This window comes from Saccopteryx leptura, chromosome 4, assembly GCF_036850995.1.
Source record: "Saccopteryx leptura isolate mSacLep1 chromosome 4, mSacLep1_pri_phased_curated, whole genome shotgun sequence".
In the NCBI taxonomy this organism is placed as follows: Eukaryota; Metazoa; Chordata; class Mammalia; order Chiroptera; family Emballonuridae; genus Saccopteryx; species Saccopteryx leptura.
The window spans coordinates 168,821,324-168,837,087 of NC_089506.1; the positions used below are offsets into that span (position 1 = coordinate 168,821,324).

Here is a 15,764-nt window from a genome sequence, read left to right on the forward strand (position 1 = left end):
TCCCTGACTCAATCACTATGGCCAGGGAACAGACTGCCTTCATTGGTTAGTGTCCCAGTAGAGCCTAAGCTCTACGTCGATCAGGTGTCCCTGATTCAACTTCCCCATGCAGTGGGACACTCCTGCTTATCAGCAGGGCTGGTAGTCTCTTCGAGACTACTCTTGAGGTGGCTATGAGGATGCTTCTGTTAAATGCCACCAGAGGAAAGACACGACCGACACACAAATTAGTTGCAATAATCACACAGGGAATTTATTACTCACAAATCCTTTGGGCGTGCCTGGATTCAGCCTAAGGGGGCCCCGTCGGCGTGCTCCTCTCGGCTGGCTTTGGTCAGAGCTCAGAGTGGCGTGGAGACAGTCCACATCAACGTTGGAGTCTGAGCGACTACTGCAGCAGGGGGCCCTCAGCTTTAGTACCTTTTCTGGCCAACGCCTTCTAACAGGTGTCAATCTACAGGATTATCACCTCAAACCACCTTTTTGGGAGTTCCTTGTAGGGAATCCCCTTTATGTCAATCAATGTTTACATTAAACCACTTTTAAAGATGTTCTTATTTTCATTAATTTACAAAGTTAATGTAAATAACACCAAGTTACTTCTTATCTATGTATAACTTCACACACATACTAACTAGGCTCTGCTTGTAAGTCAGAGTCTGTTTATCACATTACAGAGTTATGGCACCAAGTTACTTCTTATCTATGTATAACTTCACACACATACTAACTAGGCTCTGCTTGTAAGTCAGAGTCTGTTTATCACATTACAGAGTTATGGCACCAAGTTACTTCTTATCTATGTATAACTTCACACACATACTAACTGGGCTCTGCTTGAAAGTCAGAGTCTGTTTATCACATTACAGAGTTATAGCACTAAGCCACTATATTAATTCCTATCCAAATGGCATAAATTTATTTAATTTTAATAATTATTTTAAATATCCGTTTAATTACTTTTATATATCTTCCATATTTTTATATTTCTATATATTTAATTACTGTAACCTTATTTTACTACGACAGTTAGGCTGGGTTACGTGCCCACTGCTGTGTGAGATAGACAGGTAAAGTGATGGGCAGCTCCCATGGGTTTGAGACTAGGATTCATAAATGAAAGGAAGAAAAGGAGGAATCGATTGAGATGAACTTGTAGTGATAGGGAAAGGGCCATGCCAGGGGTCAGAGAAGTTGTGAGTCGCATTTGTAACGAGTTCTACTTTGTGTATGAAGTAAGGAGGAAAGACAAAGGGGGAGGGGAGTGAAGGAGACACAGAAAAAAGCTTAGGCATAAGCCTCTGCCGGTACCTGATTCATCCAGATGGTCACTGCTGTTTCTGATTCTCTGCTATAATTAAGGCATTTCTAAGTTGGGAATTACTTTCAGCTTTTCTCTTTCATTTTGCCTTTTAGGTGGACAAAAAGATCGTAAGAACTGAGATAGGAGTCCTTCTTCGCCTCTCACATCCAAACATTGTAAGTGGTTTTTTTCACTACTATTTCAAATAATATCTGAAGCTATAAAATGGGATTTTTGTTTTTTACTATCCAGGCTCATATTGAGAAGGGATTCTCTCACCATCATTAAGCAGCCACAGTCACCAGGTCCTTGTCCTCATCTGATCACACTTGTCAATTCTTTAGCTGAATAAATCTTAAATATAGTATTTTTTTTTCTGTATTTTTCTGAAGTTGGAAACTGGGAGGCAGACTCCCACATGCGCCCGACCAGGATCCACCCGGCATGCCCACCAGGGGGCGATGCTCTGCCCATCTGGGGTGTTGCTCTGTTGCAACCAGGGCCATTCTAGCGCCTGAGGCAGAGGCCATGGAGCCATCCTCAGCGCCCGGGCTAACTTTGCTCCAATGGAGCCTTGGCTGCGGGAGGGGAAGAGAGAGACAGAGAGGAAGGAGAGGGGGAGGGGTGGAGAAGCAGATGGGTGTTTCTCCTGTGTGCCCTGGCCGGGAATCAAAACTGGGACTCCTGCACGCCAGGTCAACGCTCTACCACTGAGCCAACTGGCCAGGGCCAATAGAGTTTAAAAATGGGCAGATCGGCAATATATACCTTTATTTTTATGCGTAAAAAGGTAGCTGAGATTTGGATAGCTTTGTTTCACTCTAATAAAACAGTAACTTTTTTCTTCTATGTGTCTATCCTACTGATATGCCATTGAAAAACCTTGTGGAGAAAACGCATTGCTTTCTAAAGTCATTTCAGGCTCCTCTGAGAAAGTGTCTGCTTCAGAAACAATGCGAAGATTCCAGTAAATGATGTGCTCGAACGGGGAAAATGAAATGTCTTCAGCAGCCCTACTCTAGGCTGCATCCGGACAAAGGCGCTGATGGGAAGGTCCCACAAAAAGCTTTCTTGAGCCAGTGAAGTGAAAAGAACAAAGTCAGTTTCCGGATCATCACTTGTTTTTACGAACTGTGTCAACTCCTTAGAGAAAATATTGTATTTGCTTCCCTGAAATAGCTGTGTCCAGGAGGGTGACCTGCAATGTTTAGGCTCAAGACACAGTATTGAAAACTTAATACACGTATATGAGATAGCCATGTAGTCAGCTATATGTAACAGAAAACTTGAATATAGTGGTCTAGAGAAATATTTTCCTTAGGTTATAAGAAATTGGAAGGCAGGGAGTTAGTAGCACTGGTTCCGCTCCCTGGTGATATCACCCAGAAGCCAGACACATGCCATCATTGGTTCTACCGTCTCATCAGGGCATTCGCTGTCACCCTCATGTGTTTCCCTCGTGTTGCTAAGATGGCTGCTCCACACCCTCCACAAGCCAGGTCTGTATTGAGGACAGAAAGATGTGGAAAGGCGCCATAAGCAGAGTCTCATGAGAAGAGTCAAAGGTTTTATAGAATTTCCAGCTGCAGCAGAATTCTCTCCAGCTTTTATTTGTCAGAACTGGGCACAGAGCAACCTTAACTTCACAAAGAACGGTAAAATGGGGAACAGGATTATCATAAGTGGCCCAGACCAATTATGACCCATAACTTGAGGTTAGGTACTGTAAGGCCAGGAGCCATGGCTGTCACTATCAAAGCAGCCGCCTGGCCCATGCAGGTTCCCATTGGATTCGGGCAGATGGTAAAGAAACGGCAGAGTTGGAGGATGGTGGGCCATCCTATTTATTGGTGTCTCACCAAGACAGGCAAACCACAAAAGAAGACAAGGGAAAAGCAGAAAACCAGCTTTTCCCATGAAGGGCAAGGGATCAGGGAAGCCCCTGCAATCGTGATGGCAGGAACTGAGTGAGCCAGCTCCTGGTCTGTCCCACTTTATAGTGTAGAAAACCAAAATCCCTTAATCCAATATACAAACAAGGAAGTCTCTGATACAAAGTCACTTATCCAAGGCATAATTGGATTCCTCATGAGAGTGCACCACCCAGATCATACAATCAGTCAAGGTTGTGGGGAAAAGCTTAGTCCTAAAACCAAACATTAGGCTACAACGACCTGGCCTGCTTATAGCCTGTCCCCCACACCCAATATAAGCCACAAGCGAGCAAACATATATATCATATTTACAAACTTATTTGACCAACAGATACCTTTCTACCTATTGGGTAAACAAATGTTTTTAAGTTTGCTCATGTTGGGCAGATAAAATGTATTATGCTCACTTTGTTAAAGATAACACGTGAGGCCGTCGCCCAGGTGATATTAATGTGTGTTGGGCTAAAGGCAGGCAGAATCCTTGTAGCCTGGGGCTTGGTTTTGGGATTAAGCCTTTCCCACCCTTTTTGATGTGTGGTGGTACAATCCAATCATGCCTCAGAGAAGTGACTTTGTATTAGAGACTTCCCTATTTTGTATATTGGATTAGAGGTTGTGAAGCTACACTATAAAATGGGGACAGAGCGGGAGCTTGCGCTCTTGGTTCCTGAGGTTAGCTTGAGAGAGCAGAGAGAGTAGAGCCAGCAGCGGAAGGAGGCCACGTGGACGAGACCAGGAAAAGCAGCCAAGATGGCGGAGTGCTGAGTCAGATGCCAGTTTGTGCAGTTTGACGCTGGAGAAGGAAGGAGATGGGGAATAGAGGTGAATAAGGCTGGTGAGCTAGAAACCTTTGATTTTAGGAAACTCGGATAAGTCAGTGGCTTTGTGAGCACTGAATGTGATTGGGTTTTGGAGCCCAGTGTGTGTTTTACTTGCCCGCCGGGTGCAAGCTAGGATTAAAGACTATGGCCCACCAGTTTGTGGCTCCGTTGTTTCTTTACCGACTGTCTGAATCCAATGCGAACCTGCATAGGCCAGAAGGCTGCTGTGATAGTGGCCCTGGCCGTGCCTCCTGGCTTTACAGCTCACTTGTATTGGGGCAGTGCTATGGGTGTATAGTCTATGGAATGCTGCTGGTGCTTGCCCTCAGGGAGGCAGATTGCAAATTGAGGATTGCCTTTCTGCTTGGCAGAGGCCATTGTTTGCTATTGTTTTCTGGAGAAGGGTCCCCCCCCCCCCCCCAGCCTGTTTTGTTAGAGTGCAGAGAGAGGGGGGCTTGGGAGTCCTGATTTCTGCCCAGCCTGTTTGGCAGGGGAGTGCCATTTTGCTTGGTGGGGGGGTCTGGGAGTCTGGGAAAGTCCGGAGTGAGAAAAAGAAGTGGTCTTCCTTGCCTGTTTGTTTGTCTGCCGTTACATGACCTTAATAAACTGAATGGCTCACCATTTTCTGGCTCCACTGTTCCTTTACCATCTGCCCAAATCCAAAGGGAACCTGCACAATGACAACAGCAGGGACCCCTGGCCTTAAATCTAGCAGAGTCAGCAGGATTCAGATCAGATTGGTATGAAGCCACAGCCACCCTTGACGGGTGGACTGGTCATGGTTTTGGTTCCCCATAGCTGTCCTTTTGGGGTCCATGGGCTGGCTGTTTTTTTACAGCCCTGCAAGAGGCCGCCCGAGGTCAGGAGCTCCAGAATGAGCTGCAAAATGAGTGGCAGCAACAGCTTGAACTGGAGAAGGAGGCTGACCAGGTTCGAGAGCTGCGGATGCAGGCTGAGCACCGACGGCACCTGGAACTGGAACGAGTGCTGGAAAAGGAGGCAGAACAGATTCCGAGTTGCAGTTTTCCCTGGAAGTTGAACGTTGGCAGTGGCAGCTGTTAGAGGAACAACTGTGGATTCAGCTTCAGGCCGAGAGCCGGCAGCCACAGGAGCCGAAGATGGAGCCGTGCCAGCAGAGTGGCTCAGAGTCAGTGGGAGCAGGCGTTTCCAGCTCCTCTTCTGAGGACGAGGAGGCTGGGGCTGAAACTGCCATTCACACACTCAGAGCTTGGCCAGCAGTCGTCCAGAAAGTAAAAACCTAGCAGCAAAGAGTACTACTGAGCCCATCATAGACTTGCTGCAATTGTGGAACATAGAGGTGGATGGCATCATACTCTCTGGAGCAGAGGTGGAGAGGTTGGCCACCGTTGCCATGAGCTCCTCCTTGGGGCAGTATCTTCAGAGCTGCCATGATGGCCGGGATGAGCGGGGAGGCCTGAGGCCCCATGTGAACCTGGTTGCCTGTAATGGACCTTTACCTTGGTGATATCTCACAGCCAGCTGGGCTGTATATTGTGGACTGACTCTTGGACTGCAACCAGAGGGGGGTACCGGCTCCCTTGTTGAATGGACATGCAGCCTTTGGACAGTATGAGAGACCCTGATGGGGCGGGGGCAGCTCCAGTGGAGGCCCTCCATCAAGCAGGTCCCATTCAGTTGCATATACACACCAGGGACACTTTAAGGTTGCCATGGGCACAGCTCTGAGGCCCTCTCACCTACCCTGGAGTAGGGGCTAGAGCTGGGCCTCCAGTTTGCACCTTGGGCAGAGTGTTCAGGGAGACATTGTGAAAGGCACCTTTGTAATTGTTGCAATTATGTAATTTGTGCTGTTGCTATAGTTTGTTTGTACTTCATTCCTTGCACAGGGAAACCTGTGGTATAGATTGTGAAGTGAGAAGAAGGGGTGGAATGTTGGGTAAACAAATGTTTTTTTAAGTTTGCAGCTTGGGACAGTGCCATGTGTGTATAGTCCAGGGGTCGGGAACCTATGGCTCACGAGACCCAGATGTGGCTCTTTTGATGGCTGCATCTGGCTCGCAGACAAATCTTTAATAAAAAAAAATAATAACATTAAAAATATAAAGCATTCTCATGTATTACAATCCATTCATTTCCTACTGCTCATGTTCATGGTTACAGGTGGCTGGAGCCAATCAGCTGTCCTCCGGGACAACACCAAATTTTTATTGGATAATGCCTAACGTACACGGGTAGTTGTATGGCTCTCACGGAATTACATTTAAAATATGTAATTGATGTTTATGGCTCTCTCAGCCAAAAAGTTTCCCAACCCCTGGTATAGTCTATGGAAGGCTGCAGGTGCTTGCCCCCAGGGTGGCAGATCACAAATTGTGGACTGCCTTCTTGCTTGGGAGGGGCCATTGTTTGCTATTGTTTGCTGAAGGAGGTTTTTTTTTGTTTGTTTGTTTGTTTGCCCCCAGCCTGTTTTGTTAGTGCAGAGAGAGAGAGAGAGAGAGAGAGAGAGAGAGAGAGAGATGTGTAGGGGGGAGTACTGAGAGGCTTGGGAGCCCTGATTTCTGCCTGGCTTGTTTGGCTGGAAATTGCTGTTTTGCTTGTAGGGGTCTGTGAGTCCTGAGTGAGAAAGGGAAGCAGTCTTCCTTGCCTGTTTGCTCATCTGCCATTAGGAGACTTTAATAATGTAAAGCCAGTGGCCACGGCCAGCATCACAGCCGCCTGGCCCATGCAGGTTCGCATTGGATTCGGACAGTCGGTAAAGAAACAACGGAGCCAAAAACTGATGAGCCATCATATTTAATTCTAGCTTGCAACTGGTGGCCAAGTAAAAACACACACTGAGCTCCAAAACCCACTCACATTCAGTGCTCACAAAGCTACTGACTTATCCGAGTTTCCTATAATCAAAGGTTTCTAGCTCACCAGACTTATTCACCTCTGTTCCCCATCTCCTTCCTTCTCTCTGCACAAACTGGCTTCTCACTCAACACTCTGCCATCTTGGCTGCTTCTCCTGGCCTCCTCCACGTGGCCTTTTTCTGCTCTCTGCTCTCTAATGCTAATCTCAGGAACCAAGAGAGCAAGCTCCCATTCTGCCCCCATTTTATAGTGTAGAAATCAAAATCTTTAATCCAATATACAAAATAGGGAAGCCTCTAATACAAAGTCACTTATCAGAGACATGATGAGATTGTACCACCCCATATCAAAAAGGGTGGGAAAGGCTTAATCCCAAAACCAAGCCCCAGGCTACAAGGATTCTCCTTGCCCATCGCCTGCCCCCAACACACATTAATATCACCTGGGCGACGGCTTCTGTGTGGGCAGTGCCATCTTTAACAAAGTGAGCATAATATATTTTATCTGCCCAACAAATAAATGCAATGTCCCACCATTTTCTGGCTCCACTTTTCCGTTACCATCTGCCTGAATCCAATGTGAACCTGAATGGCCACGGCAATGGCCATCGGCCCTCCACTGCCCTAAACAAATTCAGAGTGCTCTTTGTAATAAAGTAGTGGGAGAAGGACTTTGGGTAAGCAATTAATAAATTTTTCCACACAATATCACCACCTTTAGATTGTCCATCTTTTTCCTTTCAAAGAAAAGTCGATGTAGAATTTTTCTCAAATGTAGCTCCGTTCTGTCACTAGATTCTCAGATGTATTAAGGAAAATTAGATAAACTGTCTGAATGTGATGAAAATCCTTTAAGGTCAGTCAATTCATTGCCACTACTACTTTTCTGAGGACCCTTCATCTACCAGCAACTTTTCAGCCGTTATAGGATTTCCTTTCCAAAAAGACATACTTTAACTGATCCTGTTCTGCCTCAAACTCCTGATTCTAAGTTCCTTCCCAGCAGAAAGAGGCATTTGCATTTCCAGCAACCATGATGCTTTCAAATAGTTTAGGAATTTTTGTTTGTTTGCTTTTGTTTTTAAGTTCTACAGCAATTCAGAAATTTGCAAATTTTGATAAAAATTAGAAAGTGTTTCTAAAGCAGGTATCTTTCAACTGTCAAAAGGAAAAATATAGGCCCTGGCCAGTTGGCTCAGTAGTAGAGTGTTGGCCTGGTGTGCAAGAGTCCCGGGTTCGATTCCCGGCCAGGGCACACAGGAGAAGCGCCCATTTGCTTCTCCACCCCTCCCCTTCTCCTTCCTCTCTGTCTCTCTCTTCCCCTCCTGCAGCCAAGGCTCCATTGGAGCAAAGAAGGCCTGGGCGCTGGGGATGGCTCTGTGGCCTCTGCCTCAGGCGCTGGACTGGCTCTGGATGCAACAGAGCAACGCCCCAGAGGGGCAGAGCATCGCCCCCTGGTGGGCATGCCAGGTGGATCCCGGTCGGGTGCATGCAGGAGTCTGTCTGACTGCCTCCCTGTTTCCAGCTTCAGAAAAATACACACACACACACACACACACAAAAAAAAAAAAAAAAAGGAAAAATATAAAAACTCAAAAGGACCTTTGAAGAAATGACATACTGATAAAAAACAACCGGAGAGTGACAAATGGCTGCTTGATACTAGCACAAGGACCCTTTCTTAACAATGATTCAATATATTATATTTATATATTACTATTACAGAGTTTCGTTTTAGCCAAAGCATCAGCCATTTCTTAGAAGGGTGAAAATAAGGAATTTGTGATTTTTTTTTATATCTTTCTCCAGATAAAACTTAAAGAGATATTTGAAACCCCTACAGAAATCAGTCTGGTCCTAGAACTCGTCACAGGAGGAGAGCTGTTTGACAGGTGAGTTGGCCCTAGAAATCCAACCGCAGATATTTTTGCTTCCAGTCAACAACAACAACAAAAAATCCAAGGGAAATTTCTCCTGAAATTTTTTATAATGACACATTATACCAATTAATAAATTCTACTAAAATAAATCTTAAGGAGCATGTAGTAAGGAAGGGGAGTGATATCTGGTAAAGATGTGAATGGATGAAAAGTTGGATGCTTAATGAGTAAAAGGGTAATGTATCTATTTATTTTTTCAAACATTTACTTCCCAAATAAAAAACAGAATTTCTAAAGTCATACTAAATCTAAACTAAACAATAAGATTTATGAGAATATTTTGTGAGAGAACATTTGATAAAAATTATAAGAAGTTAAATGTGTTTTAATAGTACTCTCTATTGTGATCCAAAAGCTCTTGAAAATCAATACTCTTTGAAAGATTATTTTGAGGTCTGTGTTTTCTCTTAGGCTATGTAAAGAGTTCGAAGTTGCAGAGTAAAAATGTTCTGTTATATTCAGTAATAACCAATTTAGTAGTCTTTTTTTTTTTTTTTAATTTATTTATTTATTACAGAGACAGAGAGTGAGTCAGAGAGAGGGATAGACCGGGACGAAGAGAGATGAGAAGCATCAATCATTAGTTTTTTTTTTTTCATTGCGTGTTGCAACACCTTAGTTGTTCATTGATTGCTTTCTCATATGTGCCTTGACCGTGGGCCTTCAGCAGACCAAGTAGTCCCTTGCTGGAGCCAGAGACCTTGGGTTCAAGCTGGTGGGCTTTTGCTCAAACCAGATGAGCCCGCGCTCAAGTTGGCGACCTAGGGGTCTCGAACCTGGGTCCCCTGCATCCCAGTCCGACGCTCTATCCACTGCGCCACCGCCTGGTCAGGCTTTAGTAGTCTTTTTATATATTCATTATTCACGGCGGAGGTTTGGGGATGTCAGGAAGTGGGCCTGGAAAACTGGTAGAGTATAATATAGGCAAACCACTTGTAAAAAAGACACAAGATTTAAGTCTCCATAGTTTTCCCACTTTCCTTGTCTTCTCAAGATCATTCTGTTTACTCTGATGTTCTCTTGGGCTCCTTTGATGTGCTCGTTGGGGTAATAAAAAAAAATTGGAATAAGTCAAAGGACTAAGGTGGAACATATTAGAAATGGTAAGAAGCTATGCACAGATGTAAAGGTCTTGTTGGTTAAAAAATTGGGTTAAGAAAGGTGTGGGCTGCAGACAGAAGACCCAAGAGAGACTAAAGGAATTGCTGGCATACCCTAAGTATCTGGAGCACAGTAAATTCTCAATAAATATTTATTGAATGAGTGAGTAAATGGATGAATGAGCAACCACTAAGATGAGTGGGCTCTAACAAGGAAGATATCTAGAAGGGATAAATTTAGAATGTTTTGGGAGAGGAGCACCTCTCCCTTCATTTCCACCCCAACTGCACCCCATTAAGTGAGCTTCCAAAAGTATTTATATTGGTTTTCAAAGGTTCTGTTTTTAATGTTACCCAGTGTAACTTTGAATCCTCAGGTAAGAAAGAGCAAAATGGCCCAGCTTGATTGAAGCTACATATGTATCTTTAACACATATATAATTTGTTTAGACATAGGTTGAAGTTTCCTAAGAATAAGTTATATAAATAACAGAGTTTAAAATTTGTAACATTTTAACTATATTCATTCATTGCAAATAAATGAATAAATTGAGGGAAGTGGGCATCAGCTTTTAAACATATACTTCTTATGGCAGTTGGCTGGTAGTCAGTTATACTCGAGGTTCCAAATGCTGATTTAAGGGACAAAATTACTAACTGAAAGTGATTTGATTAACTTCTCTGAACAAATTTTTAGCAGTTCTATGATGCTAAGGAAGCTGAGTCACTCTGATCTAATCTGTCTCTGATCTGTGGCAGCCTGATCATTCTGATTATATAAGGATAGTCATGTCCTAAAACAGGGGTCGGGAACCGTTTTGGCTGAGAGAGCCATGAACGCCACATATTTTAAAATGTAATTTCATGAGAGCCATACAATGACTCATGTACATTATGCATTATCCAGTAAAAATTTGGTGTTGTCCCAGAGGACAGCTGTGATTGGCTCCAGCCACCCGCAATCATGAACATGAGCAGTAGGAAATGAATGGATTGTAATACGAATGTTTTATATTTTTAATATTATTATTATTATTTTATTATTATTATTATTATTTTACAGAGACAGAGAGAGAGTTAGAGATAGGGATAGATAGGGACAGTTAGACAGGAACGGAGAGATGAGAAGCATCAATCCATTAGTTTTTGGTTGTGCATTGTGACACCTTAGTCATTCATTGATTGCTTTCTCATATGTGCCTTGACTGCAGGCCTTCAGCAGACCAAGTAACCCCTTGCTCGAGCCAGCGACCTTGGGTCCGAGCTGGTGACCTTTTGCTCAAACCAGATGAGCCCACGCTCAAGCTGGCGACCTCGGGGTCTCGAACCTAGGTCCTCAGCATCCCAGTCCAATGCTCCATCCACTGCGCCACCGCCTGGTCAGGCTTACGTTATTATTTTTTTATTAAAGATTTGTCTGTGAGCCAGATGCAGCCATCAAAAGAGCCACATCTGGCTTGCGAGCCATAGGTTCCCGACTCCTGTTCTAAAACCATCCTGTTCCCATGCTTAGTCAAGATTCTTCTGGACTAGCTTATTTGAATGGTGCCAGAATTTGGCAATTATGGCTCTTTTTTCAGCAGCTCTTTAGCTGACTGTCATGAACATATTCCTTTTTTACGTACATTTAAAGTCAGTTTATAGTTAGTTCCTGCTGGCTTTGTAGCCCTGAGGTCTCTGAAAGGAGAACTTAAGTACATTTCTCTGCTCATTACGGTCTATCATAGAGAAATCTCATGTTATTTAATTGTAAATAATTGTAGGACAGGGATGTCACAGTGAAGCTTTTATCTACCAAGAGCACTTACTATTTACCTACCTATCTCTATTTGTTCAAATTATTTTGAAATCAAGAGCCTCTTTTCTTCCCTTTCCCCCAACCTTTTATTCATGAAAGAATTCTGGTTCTCTGGTCTTATAGTCTAGGTGATTTGGATAGGATAGAGTTAATTCAATTTAGACAAAAATGAAAACTAAATGCTATTGATAAATTTAATTTACAGAGAAAATGGATGAAATATTCAGAATTAACAGAATGCATCTAAAGAGTGGCAGCTAGCCAGCAAAGCACTCAACCGCTCTATTAACTCTTAGAGCTCTTAGACAGTAGACTGTTTTTCCCTGTGAATGTTGTTATCCACATATCTGTTGCCATATCTGAGATGAACTTGGCTTTTCCATTAAATTAATGCTACAGTTATCTTTAACATTGTATGAGGCTGAAAATGTATGCTGCATTATTATCCATGTATTGCTTTCTTTCTTGAGAGTTAAAAATCATAATATATTGTACTTCCTTTTCCCTGTACTTAGATCAAAAATCAAATTCATTTAATTATGATGATAAAAATTCATTCCTTGTCTAATGATGGCCTTAATAATATCTAATGAATGAGCTAATGGGGCAATTGATAAAAAGATAATTATTATATTTTGGTATATTATATTCAAAATGGCTATATTCTATTAGCACTGGAAGATTTATTCTGTGGTGTTTTTTTTTTTAAGCTTAGTTTTTTGTTTTTTTTTTAATTTATTCATTTTAGAGAGGAGAGGGAGAGACACAGAGAGGGAGAGAGAGAGAGAGAGGAGAGAGAGAGAGAGAGAGAGAAGGGGGGAGGAGCTGAAAGCATCAACTCCCATATGTACCTTGACCAGGAAAGCCCAGGGTTTCGAACCAGTGACCTCAGTATTTCCAGATCAACACTTTATCCACTGCGCCACCACAGGTCAGGCCTATTCCGTGGTGTTTCTAAAAGCTAAATGTAGTAAAAGGCCAAGTGGAATCCGCCATTGCATGTAGAATGTAAATAGTAAATTGCATAGGGTGAGTGATTAAAATTTGAATAAAATTGAATAAAAATTGAATAAAATTAGTCATTTTTTTCATGTTCAAGAGAATATCCCCCCAGAACCCTCTACAAAATAATGATATAATGTGAAAAAGATAGCTCCAGAGGTTTTTCTCTTCCATCCTGCTCAATAATTTTTAGAAATTTATTGAACTTTTAAAGTGTACAAGGTGTGATGTTGTTTGCTTTAAGAGTAAATTTTGAGTTTTGTTTTGGAAAATGATGGTATTTTAAAATAACTAATGTAGTAGTATTATTATGATCTACTTAAATTTTTTTTTATTGATTGATTTTAGAGAGAGAGGAATGGAGAGAGAAAGAAACATTGATTTATTCCACTTATATATGCATTCATTGATTGATTCTTGTATGTGCCCTGACTGGGGATCGAACCCACAACCTTGGTGCATTGGGATGAAGTTTCTAAACAACTGAGCTACCTGGTCCTGGCCTTCTAGTTAACTGTTTCAAACAGATACTTTGTTCTTAATTTTTGTCTAACTTCAGTATCATACTATCTTGTGGATATTTAAATTGCCTTTTGTTGGGCAGATAAAATGTATATGCTCACTTTGTTAGAGTGGCACTGCCCACGTGAGGCCTTTGCCCGGGTGATATTAATGTGTGTTGAGAATCCTTGTAGCCTGAGGCTTGGTTTTGGGATTAAGCCTTTCCCACCCTTTTTGATGTGGGGTGGTACAATCCAATCATGCCTCAGAGAAGTGACTTTGTATTAGAGACTTCCCTATTTTGTATATTGGATTAAGAGTTTGGATTTCTACACTATAAAATGGGGATGGAGTGGGAGCTTGCACTCTTGGTTCCTGAGATTATCATTAGAGGAGAGAACAGAGCAGAGAGCAGAAGGAAGCCATGTGGAGTAGGCCAGGAGAAGCAGCCAAGATGGCGGAGTACTGAGTGAGATGCCAGTTTGTGTAGAGTTTGTATCTGGGATAAGGAAGGAGATGGGGAACTGAGGAGAATAAGGCTGGTGAGCTAGAAACCTTTGATTCTAGGAAACTCGGATAAGTCAGTGGCTTTGTGAGCACTGAATGTGAGTGGGTTCTGGAGCCCAGTGTGTGTTTTTACTTGCCCGCCGGGTGCAAGCTAGAATTAAAGACTATGGCCTACCAGTTTTTGGCTCCTCTGTTTCTTTACTGACTGTCCGAATCCAATGCAAACCTGCATGGGCTGGGCTGCTCTGATGGTGGCCCTGGCCGTGGCTTCTGGCTTTACACCTTTGTTTTTTTGTTTTCTGTTTTCTTCTTATGTTTTGCTTGCCTGTGTTCAAATGCCAAACACTATGTTTAAAAGGTCTTAGAATCTGTGGCTTTAAATTTGTTACCTTCCAAAAGAGCAGAATGTTTTTGTTGTTCTGGCAGGCAGTAATCGCAAGGAACAGATCACTTTAATCCAATCATGTACTGGTCTGGTTCAACCCTAGGTTTACAGAAGGCTGATCTATTTCTTGTCAATTTTATTCAGAGGGTTTTGCTCTTTAAGGGTCCCAATTTAAACCTGGGGATTTTACCAGGGCCTCTCTTTCTTGTCAGACCCTAAATGCCAACTTCTGTTCCCTCCACCCTGTGGGGTGGCGAGAAGCTTGCTCGGGGTCAGCCTGTCAGCTGCTGGTTTAGACTCAGCAAATGCCTTAAAGGGAAAGCACGGGTATCACATGTGAGATTTGCTTTGCTGAGTTTTTCTTCTCTCCTAGATCTTCGCTCTTGAAGCCTTTACTTCCTTGGTAACTCTCTGACACCTTCAAATATATTTTTAAAAATTATTTTATTTAGCTTGTGCTTATTGTTCCTTCCTGGAAGCAAGTTGTCTTCCCCACCATTGCTGAGAGCAAAAATTTAATATGCCAATGAAAGAACTTACAAACCTGTAGAAAACTTGTATAAGAGCTAATAGAGTTTATCTGAGGCAAACAGAGGACCACCTGGAAGCAAGATCTCAACAGACTGAGAAAAAATGCTTCCCAGAATAACAGTTTGCAGCACAGTTGGATTAAGAAGGGAAAGTGAGGGAGATTACATGAACATGGGAGAAAGCAAGGCAGGGAAATCTCTATGATAGGATTACAAAATAGTTAACGAGATTATGTGCTTTTCTGAGACTAATGACCCTTCTAAGGGGTTTGAAAAAGAGGCATTTCAAAGGTGTGTTAACCTAGATGCACAAAAGACAATGGACAGGGGTTATTTGAGGCAAAGATAAGCTTTTTTTTAACTTTCAGAACATTTTTTTTAATTTTTATTTTTTATAGAGACAGAGAAAGTCAGAGAGAGGGATAGATAGGGATGGACAGACAAACAAGAATGGAGAGAGATGAGAAGCATCAATCATCAGTTTTTCATTGTGGCACTTTAGTTGTTCATTGATTGCTTCCTCATATGTGCCTTGACTGCAGGCCTTCAGCAGACCGAGTAACCCCTTGCTCAAGCCAGCAACCTTGGGTCCAAGCTGGTGAGCTTTGCTCAAACCAGATGAGCTCACGCTCAAGCTGGCAACCTTGGGGTCTCGAACCTGGGTCCTTGCTATCCTAGTCCGCCACTCTATCCACTGCGCCACTGCCTGGTCAGGCTAACTTTCAGAACTTTTTAATGAACCAGAGCAAAACAAGGTTATTCATTTTATTTTATAAGATTTTCTAGATAATCTGATCACCATCATTTTACCAAATGCATATCACCATCATCATCATCATAGATGGGAAATGGAGGAAATACTAAACTTCCCCATTTTTGTAAGAAAAGTAACTGCTTCTTGTATGTTGGTCAAATAAGTTTTTAAATATGATATATATGTTTGCTCACTTATAGTTTGTATTGGGTGTGGGGGGGGGGTGTAAAGCCAGCAGCCACGGCCACCATCACAGCAGCCTGGCCCATGCAGGTTTGCATTGGATTCGGACAGTTGGTAAAGAAACAACGAAGCCAAGAACTGGTGGGCCATCATCTTTATCCTAGCTTGCA

The 15,764-nt window shown here is 42.8% G+C and overlaps 1 protein-coding gene across 1 annotated transcript in view; it reads left to right on the top strand.

Moving 5' to 3' along the window:
• CAMK4 (calcium/calmodulin dependent protein kinase IV) overlaps positions 1-15,764 on the top strand; it is a 263,343-nt gene that overhangs the window by 141,789 nt on the left and 105,790 nt on the right. Inside the window, exons 4-5 of the mRNA XM_066382004.1 lie at positions 1,417-1,479; positions 8,704-8,786. Coding sequence (XP_066238101.1) covers positions 1,417-1,479; positions 8,704-8,786 — 146 coding nt within the window. The remainder of the gene's footprint in view (positions 1-1,416; positions 1,480-8,703; positions 8,787-15,764) is intronic.